Source organism: Labrus mixtus, chromosome 13 (genome assembly GCF_963584025.1).
Source record: "Labrus mixtus chromosome 13, fLabMix1.1, whole genome shotgun sequence".
NCBI classification, from domain to species: Eukaryota; Metazoa; Chordata; class Actinopteri; order Labriformes; family Labridae; genus Labrus; species Labrus mixtus.
In genome coordinates, this window is record NC_083624.1 from 1,564,725 (window position 1) to 1,584,950 (window position 20,226).

At 41.8% G+C, this 20,226-nt stretch overlaps 2 protein-coding genes across 8 annotated transcripts in view; one reads left to right on the top strand and one right to left on the bottom strand.

Moving 5' to 3' along the window:
* sema5ba (sema domain, seven thrombospondin repeats (type 1 and type 1-like), transmembrane domain (TM) and short cytoplasmic domain, (semaphorin) 5Ba) overlaps nt 1-20,226 on the top strand; it is a 184,093-nt gene that overhangs the window by 22,220 nt on the left and 141,647 nt on the right. For all 7 annotated transcript variants that reach the window (XM_061053111.1, XM_061053109.1, XM_061053107.1 and 4 more), the window contains exon 2: nt 14,314-14,379. The gene's annotated coding sequence lies outside the window, so the exon portion shown is untranslated. The remainder of the gene's footprint in view (nt 1-14,313; nt 14,380-20,226) is intronic.
* On the bottom strand, nt 3,872-5,107 carry LOC132987530 (uncharacterized). The gene is made up of 4 exons (XM_061054646.1): nt 4,550-5,107; nt 4,215-4,426; nt 4,095-4,156; nt 3,872-3,897 (listed from the first exon to the last, which is right to left on the bottom strand). The coding sequence occupies exons 1-4, from the start codon at nt 5,105-5,107 to the stop codon at nt 3,872-3,874; spliced, it is 858 nt and encodes a 285-aa protein (XP_060910629.1).

Sequence of the window (20,226 nt, forward strand, 5' to 3'; positions counted from 1 at the left end):
AGTCAGATTAAAGTCTGAGGAATCTCATAAAAGACGCTAAAGGGTACCTTTTGCAAGTTGTTCTTGTTTGACATATCTGGGGACTAGATAACCATAAAGGAATAAAGACCCCACCTCGTACGAGACGCATTATTATAATTTGTGCATCTGAATGAGATGCTAAACGGCCAAGACAAAGCCCTACCGGTGCTTTTTCACCTAGGATGTGAAAGTAATATTTATCTGACTTAAGTGTTCTTACAAACCCAGAATTATTCTCAACCCACCTCATGTATGCAACGAAGTGAAATGAAGCAGAAACTGAATGAAGTTGTTGTAAAGCTTGGAAGTAACATTGAGAGAGGGCTCATTCATGCCTGACTGAAACTCACTGAGCTTTGATCTGCTTCCCTTTGAATCACAACTTTGATTGGACTGTAGAGTTGTGCGAGGAAACAGGCTTTCTTCGCTTGGCTGATGCAACCTGAATTATGTATGTATCACTTGCGAACTGCCTCGCGTTGATGTATGTGCTGCTTCTGCAGAGGGCACCTTAAGATTATTTAAGGTGTTGTCTGAAGTGAGCTAACTGTGTTGTGTTGGCATGAACGTTTCTTCTGGGTAAGTTGGAAGCAGACTTTCAGATTCAGTTGATAACAATGAACATACACATCCAGACAATGTAACATGCTTTAGTGCTTCCTTTTATCCCCCCCCCTCCCAGGCTATGCTCCCTTTGAACCCAAATTAATAGCCCCCTTTACTGCGTCACATATAATTTGAAAACGTCTCTGTTCTGCAATTCAATCGTAATTGCTAAGTGCCTCCATTTCAAGAGTTGTTAAGCAAACGGCACATATGACGGATGAGTCTCTGGCAGTAAACACCAAATTACTTAATCAAACGCTCCCTCCATCTTCCGGCTGTTTTTTCGGAAAGTCAGGAACTCTTTGCCGTCATCCCGGGAGACGAGTTCGATAAAAGGCGAGGGCATTGTAACCTGCCACTTTCTTTGCTTTCGTTATATCCCCATATCACAATGATGAATGAGGGTTTTATTCCTGCACTTTAAAAGATGGATTGGAAGCTCAATTCCACGCCTGTCGTATGTTAAATGGTCTAATTCTTGCTGTCTCCTGCACCTCCTCTTGTCGCACTTTGAACATTTATCTCTGTCTTTTATTCTCTCCTATTTGCTGCCTATCAACCCTCTCATCAGAAGCTACTTTCTTATTCTTGACATCTCTTATTTCAGGGCTCTCTTGTGGCACTCTTTTCATTCCTCGCTTGATGTCTCTCTTACAAAGTTTCTGCTTTCCACTGAAGCGTTCTCTCAATTTTGGGGGCTTATTCAGCCTCTGCTCCAGGTGGAATTTTCCACTGATTAAAAACCCCGACGTGGACCTGGACCTCTGTCGCCACCTGACCAAGACTGACTCAGGAAGATATATCAGTGGCAGCCCTATTCTACCAGTCCACTCTCGTTCCACATCCACCTCACTGCTGACTCCTAAATGAAATGAGCCTCGGATTGATTGTGTTTAGGTTTCAGAGACAATGTGGTGGTGAACTTTTTGTATTTTGTTGTCAAGTTTTAATGCAGGTTTTAGTTGTGCCAGTAACCATTGATTGTTGAGGATCTCTGTTGAGTTTCCCGCTTAACTCCCACAGCATAAAGAGTTTTGATCTCATGAGTATCAAATGTACCACGCCTTAAGGCTAGAAAGGCCCGTCCCCAAAGTATTTTATCTTGGTTTTTTGCAGGACACAGCAGCTGTAGTGAGCTTGGATTCAAAAAAATTCAACTGGATACCAATGGTAACTTTATCATCCTATTTGTTCAACTTCTCTGTTAACTTCTCTACTATTTCAATCCATGTAATAAATAAGTTCAAACCAACATCTTCTAGTGTATTACAGGGTTGTCATATCAGCTTTATTCGAACCAAAGGGCCTTGGACAAACCATGAAAACAACACTTTTGTCATGGTTTTTATACCTTTCAGCATCGAAGACTCCTTTGAGCTTCAGTAAAAGGGCAGTATATCTGAGACACAGTGACCAAGAACCTGTCAGAGAAATGGTCAAGAGCAAGGGGTTGTCATATCATATTGTCATATCACAAATACCAATACAATTAATTAGTGTAGTGTGGTGCCAATTTACAGTTAGGCCAAGGCCTTTTAGTTTCAATAAAGAGAAAATGGCATGCTTCCAACACTGTGGTAGCAGTTTTGGTCCTCTTTCACCCCCCCAGGCCTGCACCGATCACTGAACCCTATAACTATCCAACAACTTGAGGATGAACTGGAACACAACCTTGAGCCAGACCTTATCACCCAACATCAGTAATGGACCACAGGAATCCTCTTGAGGCAGAATCTAATCAAACCCCTGCAACCAGACGACTGATGGTGATATAGCAGCATATTAATGGCCTCAGGTTTTGAACGAGATATTCAGCTATAGCCCACCCTAGTGTAATGCTAGCTTGTCCCCATCATTTGGAACATGTAGATTGTCAGGGATGTTAAGTCCCAAGACATCAATAGTAAAAAGGTCCAATCACCTAAGATTTGGTTCATCCCAAGCAGGGTTGATTTTGATTCTCAAAGCGAGTCAGTGTGGAGAGACTTTCTGCCTCACATTAGGAGTTTTGGGTTGTTTTGCAACTCTGCAGGCTGAAAGCTGTTTTAGCTTTATGCACAAAATAAATTAGGCTGATAGGAACATTTCACTCAATTTCCTACTCGTAATTTACATAGTGGAGGGGTATAAAAGCATATGAGCTTTGCAGCTCAAAAAGACTACTGATGGCCATAACACAGATGATTCCCCTTTCAGTTTGAATATGCTTTGATACAGCTGCATATAGACGAGAAAACACATTTAGCTTCAGACTTCTTCAACCTGCTCCCCCCCCCGAGGTGCATTTTTCTCGGGATTTGTGTTGTGCTGCAATGCACCCTTCCCCTCTCTTCCCTCTTGTTTCCCCCTCCTCATCACCCACCTTCTATTTCTTTGTATGGGTTATTCTTACTTTTGCTACTTCTCTTTTCTGCTAAGCTCACCTCTTCCCTTGGTGGTGCCCGATCAAAAGGTGAAAACAGTGTTATCCTTACTTTTGCTACCGCTGGAAGACAATTGGCCTTTGGCTTAAAAATAATAAAATAAGTCCTTCCTCTTCTTATCCTCAGGGGCCCTTTGAGCCCAGTTTCCGGAGTGAATATGTATGTGATCAGCAGGTGCAGATGGATTCTTTCTCCTTTCAATGCCACATACAGTTCGCCAGACAGAAGTAACCACTTCAGGACTGCATGAAAGAAAGGCTCAGTTTTTCTTCCATCCACAAAGTCAGGGGATTTGGATGGATGGTATAGCTGGGCATGTTTTAATGATGCATTTTCTCGCTGAGTCTTTGAGATGTACGGTAAGAAGAAAAGTGAGAGGGAAACGGAGATCAAGTATTTGGGATAATGAGGGACGGAGGGTTTGAGTGAGCGCTGTTGGGGATGATCTCTCAAAGCTTCAGTCGGAAGATTCAAGTTTCAGGATTAGAGATGGAGAGCAGAGGCTGAAAGCTGTGGCCCTTTCACAAATACTTACACTTACCTGGTTCAATGATTTGACGACTGTGATCTTGGAGTTTGAGTTCAGCAGCATGAAATCAAATCTCGAGTCCAAGGTTGACTCCCATTTCTTTGAAGTCCTTACAAGTTTCTGTTTAGATTAGCTGGGGCTACATTTTATTGACTCTCTATCCAGAGTTTTATTAAAAGGATTGCTTTGAACATTTAACTAATTAGAACTTAAAGGTTCAATTGAGATCTCTATCGTATGTTGGCTGTGTAGGCTGAACCAGAGACCCTATTTCAGCAACAGCCCCATTAATTTACTCAAACTGCCAGTAGCTGCAACCTGAAAGACAAATAGATTAGAACAAGAGGATGTGAAATAGAAATGCTTATTGCCACTGGAAAAGGAATAAAAAGAAGTAAAAGTGTCTTAGCGTAAGTTCTCAACAATTTGGTTGAATGCTAAGTGGAAAAAATCTTTGTGACCTAAATCTCAGGTTTAGCTTATACCATACCACACCATACCAAACCACTCCATACCACACCACACCACTACATACCGTTCCACACCACACCACACCACTCCATACCACACCACACCACTACATACCGTTCCACACCACACCACACCACTCCATACCACACCACACCACTACATACCGTTCCACACCACACCATACCACTCCACACCACTCCATACCATACCAAACCACTCCATACCACACCACACCATACCACACCATACCACACCACTCCATACCGTTCCACACCACACCATACCACACCACACCACACCACTCCACACCATACCACACCACTCCATACCGTTCCACACCACACCATACCACACCACACCACACCACACCATACCACTCCATACCGTTCCACACCACACCATACCACACCACACCACACCATACCACTCCATACCGTTCCACACCACACCACACCACACCACACCACACCACACCATACCACTCCGATCTGCTCCAAACCAAACCAAACCACACCACACCATACCAAACCACTCCATACCACACCACACCACTCCACACCACTCCATACCACACCACACCATACCAAACCACTCCATACCACACCACACCATACCACACCATACCACACCACTCCATACCGTTCCACACCACACCATACCACACCACTCCATACCATACCAAACCACTCCATACCACACCACACCATACCACACCACTCCACACCATACCACACCACTCCATACCGTTCCACACCACACCATACCACACCACACCACACCACACCATACCACTCCATACCGTTCCACACCACACCATACCACACCACACCACACCACACCACACCATACCACTCCATACCGTTCCACACCACACCACACCACACCACACCACACCATACCACTCCGATCTGCTCCAAACCAAACCAAACCACACCACACCATACCAAACCACTCCATACCACACCACACCACTCCACACCACTCCATACCACACCACACCACACCATACCACTCCGATCTGCTCCAAACCAAACCACACCACACCACACCACACCATACCACACCACTCCATACCACACCACACCACTCCACACCACTCCATACCACACCACACCACACCATACCACTCCGATCTGCTCCAAACCAAACCACACCACACCACACCACACCACTGGATATGTTCTTTCCAAATGAGTGTTTCTCAGACCTTTTCAGCAGGGCTTAGGAGTCTGCCAGCTGAACTGCCGCTAACTTAGCTCACTAGCCAAGTAAAATCCTTCTTCTGGTTAAGTCAAAGACGTAGTTGGCTGGAAACATTTTAATATCTGTATTTGTTGTTGTGCTTATTGAAAACAAGCTTCTTACAAGTATTATATGAGAAACATTCCTATTTTTCGAGGGCACCAGAGTGAAAAAAGCAAGCAAATACTTGAATCTTTCTATTGAACTGACTGCCAAAAGTCTGACTCAGCCGCAGCTCGACATTATTTTCTGAACAAAACTTAATATTCAAGAACTAAAACTTAAAGATTGATCCACAATAAACTGTGAAGTCCTGCCAGACACATTACATTTTAAATACCCTGCATGTTTTATACATTACAATGTGAAAACGACTTGATAAGAGGTTTTCCTGCGAGCTTAACAAATGGTGATACTTTATGCATTGGCTATATAAACTAAACCATCCTGAAGCTGTGTGACGGTGTGTTGTAGGAAAGAAATCCAAAGGAAGGATTTAGCTTTTGTGAGGACTAGACTCTTAAAAACATTTTTGAAAGCTCTTGTTTTGTTGATGTTCTAGTTTCTTTTTTTAGTCTCCTACAGTTCACGACTCAGCAAGACTGTAGCATTATGTAAATGAGTTCTAAAGAGTGTGCACTTTGAATGTAAAGGAGAATGTGGGTATACTCACTAATTCAAACCACACACAAGAGTCGCTTCATAGTTTCCTTTTAGCTAATTAGGGTTAAAGCATAAATAGGCTGAATAAGTGACACCGATTAATCCAGCACGCTGAGAAATCATCCAAATGATTTTAGTGTTTGAACAAAATACGATACATTTATTGGGCGTCACTCTTCAGCAGCCTCACAAAAGCGTCCATCACTTGAACACGCCACAGTGTGTCACATGTTTTGCATGTTTGTGTCAAGTGCCGTAAAATGGACTCTTTCCGCAAGCTTGGCAAGAGTGGCAGGGTCATTTGGCAGCCGCACAACAAAACGTGCGGATCAATATTCAGCTCAGTAAGTATAATTCTGGTCTGTATCCGAGGTGGGTGCTGCCGGCTGCCTGCAGACAGTTCAATCCCCCCGCTGTGCACTTCACTCTGCGGCAACACAACAAACTGTACTTAGCACAACCGGGTTCAATTACAGTCACATGTGAGTATCCCTTCTTACAAACAAGCACTAAAGGACACAGAAAATAGTATAGGAAAGAGAAGCACACCTAAGCCACTCATGGACACACGTCTTCATTCGCGCACACACACACTAACAAAGTGTGATAGAGCCACATTTTCTCCAGCAGCAGACAAATAAACAGCCCTAGGACTACATGAAGATGGTTGGAAAGACTTGATCCAATAGCAAAGACCTGGTCAAAGGACATAAATGCATTCATTGTGTACAGGCATACACACAAATGATTTGCACAGCTAGTACCCCACAAGCAAACAGAATAGTTTGATTGGACATGCTGAGGGTCTGTTTTCTCCTTTATAGTTCTGTCTTTACATCTTTATATATATATATATATACATATATGTCTTGATGGCCTGCCTTTGTTATGTGTCTACCATCCAAATCTGTGTGATCTTTGGGGAAGTTATTAGTGATTAAAAATCCTTTCCAAGTAAGAAATGCCATATTCTATAGCTGACATAACTTTTATCCATCTTTTGTAAAACAAACAATGCCACTGTAAGAATGGTACATCATTACCATCCAGTATTTCACCCAGACCTGGGAGAGTAGAGTCTGTATGAAAGGATGTCATGTTTCTGAGGATCGCTGCATATAAATAGTGTAGTTACCGCTCCATCATTTCTCTAAGCCAGTTGGTCAGCCGAGTAGTTTGTAGCAATAAAGCTAACCTTGATGTATAAGGAGCCCTGGGCTTTTAAAATAAGGGCTCCACTTTATTACCTTGAAGTCCACTTGAGCTTTGAGCAATCAGATAGAAACATGGACTGGAATTGGTTTCAACGAGAAAGTACATGAACGCAGATTTAATGGCATTGTACACATGGATGATTGAATGTATGGATGGTGTGGACACAAGGAGTCCAAATTAGCATAAGTGATTTTTTTAAAGTCCCTCTGTGGTCTTTAAGCTCACACTGTTTATATCGTAGCTTTAACCTTTCAGCCATTTGTCAAGACTCTAGCAATAACACAAGTGACCTCTCCACTAACCTGGTGGGGTTGTCTCTGAGAGTAGGGAGGGTGGGGTCAGAAGTCACGCCGTGTATAAACAGGTGTCAAGTGCTATGATGGAAAGCCAAGGACATATGAACCAGAGCTGGAAACCCTGCCGGGGCTGCAGAGACGCAGAGCAGAGTAACAAGGGTAATTGATGACTTTGCCCATCAATGTGATGCCATGGTTTCGGTTTACGGGGGTTAGAGCGCCTCATCTGTAAGCATTGACCTTTTAGGAAAGCAGCATTTATGTGTATGTCCTCTCCCATGTGACGAGTTAAAGTGTCACTGTCTCAGTCGCTCTCCATCTTTGTTTTCTCGGTCCAATTGATTAGATTTGTTGTGTTTCATAAGCATGGTAAAATTCAGAAATGAACACATTTTCCTTGGTGTTGTTGTTGTTGTTAATCTGAGTCAGAGTTCTGAAAGAAGTGTGTGCTGTATGCTTTTATGAGTAATTCTGTGCGGTGTGCATGAAATTGACATGACCTCACCTCACTATTAGATAAGGGTTATAAAGATGTGAGGCATCCTGGGTTCAAGTAGTTCAACATTTTTACGCAAAGACAAGAGGACTAATGGTCAGAGAGCTCGAAACGCTTGGATTTGAAACCGGAAAGATCTGAATCATCACAGGACAAGGCAGTTGAAGTATTTCAGGTATTGACTATACCTTGCTGCTTGAAAACATGTTTTTCTCAGAAAAAAGCTCAGATCACTAAAGGATTGGTTCCAACTGTTTCAGGTGTATCTTAGAACAATAGTTTAATTTAATGCATGAGAAGGTGGATCAAATCCACATTCTTTGTTTCTTTTTTCACGTTTGGTAAGTTCAAGTTGGTACCTTTTAAACGTGTCAATCTTTCTAGTGCAAGTTTTTGTCTTTTTTTACACAAACAGTTTTCATTGTATAGTTTTCAAATATAGGAATACTAAAACATTTCTAAAAAAAAACACTCACTTGGTAAAGTATGCAGACAGAGCCTAATGTATCGAGAACCACTCCAACGGGATTGGAAACAAGCAAAGCTTTAAAATGTAGGCAAGGGCTGATGTGCTAACAAACTTTAAAAGCTAAAAACACAACATTTTAGCATGTCAAATGATTTTTTTGCACTCTATTTCTTCCAGAAAGAAAAGTTGCAACATCAGTATCCTTATTCCTTATAACCACCCTAACAATCTGGTTGGAAAAGCTATGCAGGCTCCGCTCATGCATAGAGCTTTTTCTTTTTTTTTTTTAAAGCTTCTCTTGGATAAAAACTTACCTTGTTGGTGGTGTGTTTGTTGTGGGTGGGGCTTAGTCCTGTCTTTAGTCCTCATAGTGTTTTTGTTTTAAATGATTTTCTCTGATTGCCTCACGGGTAGAAAGTCATCTCTACTATTACAATATCACAGTACAGTATAAACACAGCCTAGCTTCTGAACAGCCTTGTTTCAGTCTTTTGTCTACGTCTCATTTGTTCTCACTGAGGCTGCTCTTGGATGTGATGCTTCTGTTTGTTGTTGTGTTTGGTTTAATCTGAATTCATCCCGAGGCTGCGACTTGTAAAGATCCAGTCTAAGTGTTGAGGGAGTTTGTTTCCCCCCCTCATGCATGCTCAGGCTTTTAATAGTTTAAGTGGAGGTCATTGTTTTTTTCAGATCTGTCGACCGAATGCGGTTGCTCTTTTCTGCATTCTGATCAGGAGGACTTAATAATGTCTTTTATCTGCTTTTTATGCATCGTAGGTTTTAGATTACGCAGAAAGTAAAAATGTGACCTTTATATTTGAGGGGCCAGTGTGATCCACCCTGTTGGCTGAACCATTCTACTGGTATTTGTGTCGGTCAGTGAACTGGAGGTAATTCAAAAACAGTATCATTACATGGTTTATCTGGCCCGACACGTTGTTTACTGGGCTGAATGTGAGGGGAAAGAGAAACAGCACAACAGAGCAGAGCGCAGCCCTGTGTGCTCTCAGTCTGTGTTAACTCAGTGCATGAGGGAATTTTGCAATATTTATCTTTCAGTCCTCATTTGTATAAAATGTATTTAATTCAATCTGCAATATTCAACTTGATAGATTTTAAGTATATTGACATGCATAACTCTCAGATCGTTTGTGTTTTTTTTATTCATAAAGGGAAATTATTAAAAGTCTTATTTATAGCAGGCGATGTTAAGAGACACACTGACAACGTTAGCGGTGTCGCTCTCTCTTCAAGCTCCTATATCATTTCATGTGTTCATCATTTCTGTTTCATTAATAGAGCCAATAAAGTTGATACCAGTAAATTGATTATTTTATCAGCTGACTACTTTAGTAGTGCTAACATTGATGTTGCTTACCCTACGTTAGCTAGTCAAAAACACACTATTTACAGTGCGGTAGCGGCGGACGCAGATTGTCTTACTTGCCTCAGTCCAGTTGCTGCATCGTTTTTTTGGAATGCTTTTTGGGATCCTTGTAAATTCAGAAAAGTGCTGCGACAAAAGGAAGGTTTCTCTGCCATTTAGCTATTTTCACACAGCTGCGGCTCAAACCTCCTACCGCGAGCGTGTTACCAAAAAAATGGCTCTACATCAGAGCCTGATGAAGATAAACCTCAGCTCAAGTTTGCACAAGTCCAGAAAACTGTGTGAAAAAAAACAAACAAGAGTCTATTGGTGAGAACATCAGAGAGTTTGAAGGACTATAGAAGCATTAAGGGATTTTTTTTTGGATTGCCACTGTGTGAGTTTACATCATGGAGTGTGTCCTTGTTCAGTAGAAACTCGGATGCAGTGTGGCAGTAGGAAAAAGAACTTTGTTTAGCAGCAGCATCCTGCTACAGTCTGATGTAAACTGAAGAGCTGCAGGCAGTAATTCGTGCCTAATTAGACATATTTTCTTTTCTCCCTGCAGAAGCAACATTACTCTACACAAGTATACAGTGTGAATGTGTGTGTGTGTGTATTTCTGTGTGTGTGAGCGAGACAGATACACTCCAGGAGTTATTTAGTTATGTGCTCGTGCTGTTTTGTAAGTCGCCTCTTCACCTACTTCCCGCTAAGTCTTCATTAAACTGTCTGATTCAGTTAGCAGTAACCGGCGCTTAATTAGGAGAATTTGATTTTCCCTGCTGGATCAGATGGCGACCGTTGATAACCACTTCTTATGGACAGAAAAAAAACTAAAGGAGGATGCACTCCGGCGAGCTGCAGAAGTTTAAAAAGAGCTGAAGAAAGTTTCAGATTGGAGCACAAGGGCGTGAACTGAACCTCCTGACTGCTCCGTCGGTCTCCTGCTGTTATCTAAAGGGCTGCTGGTTATAGAGCATCTCAAGTTCAGCACACACAATGAGAACACACACACACACAAAGAAACACACACACACACTGCCTGCCTGCCTAACAGCCAGATGACTTTCAAGGCCTGATTCAAGATCAGAAAAGTGGCAAAACAGGAAAAAAAAACAAGCTTTTCTAATTACGGCTATAAATATGCAATCAGTCTATGTTCGTGTGAATGTGTGAACTCACCATCTCAAGAGGAATTAAGTAATTAATACAGAATATCAGAAGATGAATAACTGAAGACTTTCTGAGGAACTAAACTGTGAGAGCCCAAAATATCCTTGTTAATAATGCTATTACATTAAATCTGTGCTATTCCTGCTGTGTCAAAATGCTCTGCTGCTAGAAATAGCTATTAGCTCAACTAGTGACACAGCTCTAGGCGATGTCAATCTGTTGGGAAGTCGTTTTAATTTGACACTTCCTCTCTAACAAAAGATAGCAGGGTATTTTAAACAGTTTTTCCATATGACATACAACAAAACTATTGAAATAGGACTAGAAGCCACAAGACATTTTCAGAGTGTGATTTCCCCAACGACGTTGTAACAACGCTCCTCCATCATCACGTCTTTGTACTTTCATATTGATTCCGCAGCGTTTTAATATTGGTGTCCCAGTCTGTGAAGTCACACCATGCTACAGCGTTGCAGAAGCATGATGTGTAGAGAAACTTAGAGCTCCATATGCACAGCGCAGTTCGACCCCGCTGGCTCCGTCAGATCCCCTCTCTTAACACCTCCAATGACAGTGCAGAGGTGGGATCACTCGGTCCTTAATTACAGCTCTGTGACATTCATACTGAAGTAGAGATGTCACAGAGGCGTTAATACATGCTTTGAGCGGGGAGTCTGAGGCTCAGATTGGCTATAGATTGTGTAAAAAAAAAAAGTTTATGTCGCAACCATGACATCACAAGGTTTGTGAATTACTGTATTGATGAGTTTGTCGGTTGCTGTTTGGGTTTTCTCTGCCAGAAGACACCATGTTTTGGGGAGAAATAGCCTGAGAGCGTTTTTGTAACAGGGGTTGACTCACTTTCAAGCCCAGCCTCGAGTGGCTACTCACGGAACTGCAGTTAAGAGGTGTGCTACTTGTGCTAGCATGCAACTGTGACCCAATTGACTGTGTTTGCAATCAAAACAATCACAAACTTGAAAAAAGAAATCTTTCTTCACCTTTCTCTACTGATGTCTCGGTTTGTCTACACAGGAAGTTTCAGGTCACTTTTCTGCTATTTCAAAATAATTGGCCTGGAATTTGTTACGTCAATTGCACAGAAATGTCCTCCTTCTTATGAAGAGCAGGTCCAAGGCGCTTTCTATGTTGTGTTTTGAGTACTTAAATCACCTCCCTGCCGTGTGATCTACATCACGTCATCAGCATGTCAGTGATCTGGACAATAAAGTTTTACTGAACTTGAGCAGGGTTGAGTCCTTCCAGACTTTGTTTGTCTGACTGTCTGGTGTGGAGGCTGCACGGCAGGACATTTTAATGTGTGTGTGTGTGTGTGTGTGTGTGTGTTTGCGAGCATGTGTATGTCTGAAAGGGAGTAAGACTATAGGTCACAGACTAAGCAGTTTATGAGAATTCTTCCCTCTCACTTGTTGCGGTGAATAAAGCCTGATCTCACACTGACTTCGGAGATTATGGGGAGGTTTTTTTTTGTTGTTAGAGCGGACGCTTCCTGCTGCTCAGCCCTAAATTCTCAGCTTAGCTCCATGGAAAATCCCATTTACTGAGTATGGATACCTGGTTCTGTGGATGTTGAACATTAAGCTGGAGAATCTGGAAGAAGAACTTTGGATTCAAACAAATTTATATACATTTTTATCATATATTTATTTCCTGTAATGAAAACAAATGCCATTTTAGCAGCTCAAATTTGTGAATTTGGTTTTAGGACAAAACGTGTAATTGTAAATTAGATACTGGACAATGTGGTCCTGTTTGATATCTTGGACATCAAGATTTAATGACCATTTATCAGTTGTTTGTTTATGGGTTTTTGCATGGGGCATTTTAAATACATAAAAACTCCAACTTAACAATGGATATATACAGTGGAAACACAAGACTTGACAATCATACAAGCAAAGCAATATACCAGTAATGTATAGTTTATTATAACACAATAAAGCAATGGATCTCTCACTTTGTGAAAATACTTTCAGATTGAATTCAAATTATCCCGGTATGGATCAAGGATTTATTCTTTAGGTAAAGTTTTCCCCATATTGATCTCACTAGAAGAAGTATTTACATAAAACCAGAACATTTAAGAGCAAAAATTATATTAAAAAATCAAATAAATTGAATAAATTCACAAAAGTTCACACAGTTGTCAAGGCAAAATTGCCTAATTTATAATATCTGTCAAGGTGACTTCATAATTTGTAATAATAATAGCTTGGACCCCCTCAAGGTAAAGACACTTTACATGAGGGACGAACAAGGAGCAGACAAGACAAAAAATCCCCATTAGGACTAATGTTAAAACACATTTTCATTTACATATTTAAGGGCGTGGCTGGTTAGACTGTCAGTTGTTGTGGCATGGCCATTGTTGGGCTTCATGACGCCTCTTTAGAAACCAATTGGTGATGTCACAGAGACTACGTCTTAAACAATAGAAGTAAAGAAGTCACCTTCAAGGGTTCAAAACTATTAAAGTAACCAGAAGTGGAGCTTTTTTACCCTCTTCTTGAGGCCACCAAATATTAGGAGATAGGTGTCATGTTTACCTGAGCTGACAGGGTTAAGTTTAAAGTATTTATTTTCTAAATATCTCAATGGTAAATAAAAGTTTGTTTTAAAAAACTATAAGCACTAAATTAAACGCAGACACTCTCACTGGAGCGATAAGATGACAATAATGAATCCCTCTTTTATTAATTCTTCCTGTTCCGTGTGAAGTGAAGGGAACAGCAGCCACATCACGGCCTCTGACACCCCAAGAGGGATGACGAGTCCGAGCGGCTCTTTCATGTTGCCGTAGAAACCGACCAGGGCTATTTGTTCCAATTTGCTATGTAGCGTTGAGATCAAAAAGCTTGGAACCCAAACAGCTCTCTGCATATTAGTGTTTGATTCAACACAATTAGGCGTCTGTTCACCTCATTTACATCCATGTTGGTAATTTACAGCTAAACATAATCCAGCTGTCGTTTTCCATGCACTTTGAGGCTTCATGCGTTCTGTAGTCTTTATGGCTTTAATGTGTTTGAACTGTGTTGAACTGCCTGGTTTGTTATTGTCCGGTTAGGGCCTTAACTCGATGTAAAGGCACCTCACAGGTTCCTCTTTCTCCCCCCCCGCCCCCCTCCAAACCCCATGAAATCTGGGTTTAAAAGCCGTTCCTGCTCCGCCTTCTCCGCTCCATTGAAAAGTTGGCGGTTTGTTTACGAGAGCGCCAGCACTTCTTTGTGGCTCTGCGCTCTGCTTATGAGCAGCAATAGTGAAAGACTCACCCCTCCCCCTCCCCCTTTCTCTCCTTCTCCCCTTTCCCTACTTCCAGAATCAGTTTGAAAAGGACAGACGGCCCCCCTCAGCCCCCTCTCAACGCCCCCGTGATGCTTAGCTGGTGAGTACACTTTCATCTTCTTCATTCAAAACTTTTCTCCCCACTTTTGTGCATTTCTTCGATTAGTTTCTGCCTCCTTGGCCTGAATTTCTTGCTTTGTATTTGTTCCTAAGCTAGTTTTTTTTTTTTTGTCTTGTGTGCAAAAATTTTGCTTACAAATTTCAAACTTTTTGTCTGGTCCTGTAGAAATCCAGAGACTGAGGGATTACTTTCTCTCTTTTTCTCTGTAATTCTCCATATCGCTAAATGTCTGTCTTCCCTCGCTTCAAATTCTCTCTGGCCTTTGTAGTAAAGGTAAGGCAGCTCTTTTGGTGAAAGCCCTTTATTCTGACTGATTGAAGTGATTTGAAAAGCTGCTGCGACTGCGAGAGTAGAGCAGTGGAGGCGGAAGAGAGGGAGGATAAGAGAGGTGGAGGGAGGGATGGAGTTGCTTTTTGTGGTTGTTAATGGCAGAGTTTTACCTCTCTCTCTCTCTCTCTCTCTCTCTCTGGTGCAGACATCCTTGAGCCTAATTGATACTGAACAGTGAAATAATTGTTCAGATCAGCTGTGACACGAGTACACAACCACCTCTTGACATCACCTGCACCAGAGCAGACCGGAGTCGCTTTCATTGCATTTGTATGACTGCTAATAATTTGATTTTACTGTAACGCTGTCACCAGTGAGGCATTGTTGCACACCTTGCAATTAAAAACTGCTAAATTTAGTAGTCAACAACCTGGTACCACTAGCAGGCACACCTGCGTTTATTATGAACTGGATATGCTTAATGAAATATATCTTCAGGATGTGGTTAAAGAAAGTGAAAAATTACAATTTTCACTGTATGTGATTAGAAAAAAAAAACATAATTATCCATCTACACTGTAGAACAAGTGAACAGTAACAAGAGGGATACATCACTTGACAATAATGTGCATAAACTTTCCATCTACTAATATGGACCTCTACTTTGTCGCTAGAGTGGGAACAGAAATCTGACCAGCCTTAATGCACTCTGAACAGCTGTGGTTGTATATGTCTGCGTCCCATGTTGTTGCATAATGAACCAGTCTGGTTGCTCCGTCCATCTTGACTCCTGTGATGCCTGATGACACAGTAGCAGAGCAATATAGAGAAGGAAAGAACAAAAACACGTCATGGAAATTGCCAATAAAGGGAAAGTTCTGTATTTTTGAAGTGGGGTCTTCTAAGGTACTCTTCAATAGTAAGGCTTTATGGCTATGTAGTCGGGGCTTTTTGCTCCATGTAATTTAGCTAATTTTATGCTACAAAAAACAGCATCTTGGTAAACGTAAGCGACGTTGAAAACAATCTTAGCCCTTTTATTTTCCACTTGCAAGAAACTTTGTGTTAGCACTATTTCGGCACACCATGTCATTTAAGTGTTGGTCTGCCTGAATCTCACCGATCAGCTGTTTGGTTTTATAGTATAACAATTTAAAACAACATCTTGTAAGTTATTTAAAGAATACTTTTCTCATCTTTATGGTATAGGAAAGAAAGGTCATAGCCCTTCTACCCCGTTCAAACCAGCCGTCCTCGCCTGGACTTAACTATCCAAAAGTGTACGTTAAGTGAGTACCTTTGGGGGAAACAATCCATTACTTCTGTCTGGTGTTTCTAGTAATTGAGTGCCGCTTTGTTTGCATCAGAACGCCATGATTTATGTATATTAATAGATCATACCCATTCTGTTCTCTTCCTTCAGGCGTAATTAGAGATTATGTGAACAAACACATTTATGAGAATACTAAACCAACATATTGCCTCAAGACATGTTGCGTTCTGTCGTTGCTTAAAACTTGTGTTTTTCTGCTTTTCTGCTGAAGGCTGATCAGATGAGAGTCAAATTTGCCAATCATAAATTGCTGGAGATTTAACGAAGGATGCTTTTCAGACTATTCTGAATGTGTACATTGTGAAATGTTGTCATCCTGTAAAATGTACCTTTTGATTAATTTGCCAGACTGAATTGGTAACCGTCTACCATCAGTTCTCAGATCTTTCTGTTTAGATAAGTTTATTTAGGGTTCATCCCCTGATAATGGTATTTTTTTCGCTCCGTAAATGAAAGCATTTTAAACCTTACACTGAACCTTTGTCTCCTCAAACAAACCTTTACTACCAAAAATGAGACTGTGAAGAAGGACACATGCCAATTCATCTTGAAAAACAAGTGGTCGGCGCTTCTGCTCCACTCTCCCCCTCCTCTCTCTCTCTGTATTTAATATCCCTGAAGGCCAGAGCTGGCATTTGCTTACGCTCTGTTGTTCTACTCCCCGCGCTTAGGGCTCGCCTCCATCTCACTTACTCTGCTCGATTCAATTTGTGGCCTAAATGTCTCTCCCTAATATGTGTCATTGGAGCAGAGCAGCGGTGCTCCCTCTCTGGAAGCTCCTCGCTGTTTGTCTTGGTTCTCTCTGCTCCTCTGAGAGGAGATCAGCCGCTCCAGTCGTGGTTGGCATGTTGTCTCCTGCAGCCCCGCTGTTGTTTGCTGATATTTAGTTCAGGATGACAATAAGCCGGAAGAAAACAAGCTCCTTTCAGGCCAATAAGAGCGAGAAGAGTTAGACCTAGAGAGAGAGAGAGAGAGAGAGAGAGAAAACTTTTTAAAAAGTTGGGGACAGAGGACTCATCCCTGGATCGGGGATTCTCTCTAAAGCTCTCTGTTTGTGGCCCCTAGGGCCGAATTAAAGGAGCGTCATTATCCTTGGCAAATTACCACGCTGCCTTTGTGGTGCAGCCATGGTACATTAGGGCGCCTTAAAACGTGGCTGAGCCGTGCCCATTCAGCTCACAAAGAGAGGGGGCCGCTGGCAGATCCTTGGCCTGGCTCACAGAGGAGCCATTCACTCCACACAGGGGGGGTGGTGACGGAGGTGATGGTGATGGAGAGGGTCTCCTGAGATGAGTAAAAATTGCTCAGGAGAAGATTTATCATAGTTTTGAAGCACATGCCAACTGATGATGTCATCAATTGGGCTCAAATAGAATTTGATCTACTGGTGGAAATCCAGAATGGCTCAAGATCTGATGAGGAGACTCAAGAACGTGGTTTCCATGCCAGGTCGGTCCAGTCCGCATGTATGTAACCATTGTTAAAGCAGGATTAGGTTCAGGCTTTCAGTGGACTAATTGCTTATTAGCATCTTAGCACAAACCATCAGCTTGCTACAAATTAGGACTTTTTATTTCTTTATCTATTGGAATTTCAAGTCTCTCCCCCCCCCAGAGTAATCAACAGCTGCCTTAAGATCTTTGTCTTATCGTTGCCAATGGACAGTCTCTCAAGGGAATGTGTGGAACGTTTAAATGATTGGAGCGTGTGAGCAGCAAACCAGCAAGAAGAGATATGGAGCCAGTTGCAGATGATAGGTATTCAGTTCTTTCCGATGCCATCTGTATTCTTCATTTTTAGCTGTGATTTAGTGATAAAAATTAGTCTGCATAGAACTTAATAAAAAAAAAAAATAGAATCAACAGCTACAGTCTCTAAAATTAAAAGTAAAGCAAAGACTCTCTGTGGTTGCATCTTCTCAGAAATGTATTTGGTAAACACAGTTGCTTTGCTCTAAAATGGATTATAGTTGTGTAGCCAGCAGTGGCAGAGCCAGACGTTCTGGATCATGGGGTGACCAAACTCAACAAAGACTTCGGCAGGGGTGGCTTGAAGTTTGAAGATTGACACCCACATTAATAGCATTTATTACCCTTTCCATCTCCACTAACCAGATCTACTTTAACACCTAACTTTAAAACTATCAAACTAAAGTAATTACCCTTTGAATAATTGAAGAACTTGCTACAAGCAGCAAATAGTTTACTTCAACAAAAGGCCACAAATAGCCAATCCGAGTTTAGGATCTTGGGGTGGCCACTGGGGTTGACAATCAGATTTTCCCTTGCAACCCACTTGCTCTGCATCTGGTTGCAAGACATGGCCTTACTCGAGGCTTATTGTACATGCAATAAAAAGGCACCTGACAGTTATATTTCAAACATCAGCTACAAACCTCAAGTTCCCCCAGATTTCGCTTTCTGGTTAAGCTTCTCAGTTAATTGGCTGCTGTAAAACATATTGAGAGCACTGTTGTTCTAGTGTTTTGCAGGAGCACAGTCCAGGGGAGAAGTAACTGTGGCTGTATTGTTTGAGCAGGGTCATCGGGTTAACTGTTAACTGGGCTCTTTTGAGATGCTCGAATGAACCCCGGTGTCTTGTATCCCTCCACATGTAGAGGAAGAAGTCTGAAAACTGTAAAGAGCTGATCTGAGAGCGAGAGGCAGACAGTCTGACAGTGTGTCTTTGTGAAGGATTTCCGCTGTTGCACAGAACTTGCAACATATAAATGTCAGTCAGTTATGGATTGCATCCTCTACAAGCTTTAGTGGAAGTTTAGTCTTCGTTTTCAAACATCAGCAGGTGGCTCACACTCAATAAAATGCGATCGGAGTTGATCCTCCTGGCCCGGGAAAACGGTTGGATTGAGTTTCCACCGAACGCCTATAAATTCCGAGTGCACAACGATGTCAAGCTCTTCAAAGCAAACTAAATACGAGGGCTGCTGACGGCACTGTAAAACTCCTGGTGTGTGAAATGTTTGTTCTTGGCACCTCGCTTTTATTTATCATCTCATCAAGTGGAAGCTTTGCCCCGGCGATTGATGTCTCCTTTATTTTATTTTTTCTCTCCACAAGCTGAGAAATTTCATTACTTTTCCAACGTTGTTTCTGGTTTTATGAACTCAATCCCTCGGCTGAAGTAGATGAAGGCAGGGAGGAGGCTTTTGTCCAGGGGGCCGTGGTGGAAACCTCCGAGCCCGTAAATCCTGCGCTGATCTTTGGATCATTAAACCGTGAGCCCCGAGTCCTTTGGTTCTTTATCACCAGGCTGGATCCCAGGCCATAATGGAGGCTAACTGGCTAATGATTAGCTGTCCGCTGCTGCTGCTCCAGAGCTGGCTGCTGCTTCAGCTGCCTGTTAGAACAGGAGGCAGCTATGAAAACATGTAAATCTGTTCTGGAGTAATTTATCTTTTCTGGATCTATGTAGTTTTCTCAGAATTGAGTGTGCAATTTAAACGTTTTATTGAAGTGTTGAATGATCGTAAAGACCACTATTTGCAATTTTGATGTTTCAGCCACTTCTTCCCCTTACTCTTTGTAAACCCAATTGATGATACTGACCTTATACCTCCTACCTTAGCTACTGCTGAACAAACTAGCTGTTATCTAACGAGTTCCCAATTTTAAAATTGAGAGGAAGGTGATTGTCTTCTGCAAATCCCAGGACTAAGCGGCAGTGTTTTGGATAATGTGGATATTTATTTCTCCCTATCAAAACCACTTGATTGCTTTTGGTTACTGCAGAGCGACGCAGGTCTGGGAATGTCATAGGCCTGGACAAAAAGACAGATAATAACAATGATCTGAGTTTTTTTCCCACTTAGAAAGTTGACTTTGGATGAACTTGTTTCAAAGAGAGTTTTTGGCAAATAAAAGCATAATACCCTGTCTTCAACATCTAAAGGCAGGGTTGCTAATTTCCGAAAACTAGCAAGATTTTGAAAGTAGCATTCCCTCACTGCTCTGTCTGAACCCCTCCCCTCTGTGCTACCTCAAAAGCCACGCCCCTCACTTACATGCACAAGCGCCATTGGTCAAGAAGCGGAGCTCAGCTCATGCTTTCAGTAAACTGGATATTTTGTTTTGTATGCTGGCTGATATTGATTTCCTCTTCAACATGATTTTTGTAGGAGAGTTTTAACAGAATGGAATTGATGACGTCTTATGACGCAGACGTTGATATTTTTTTATTTCTAGCCTATATAAATAAAACCGACT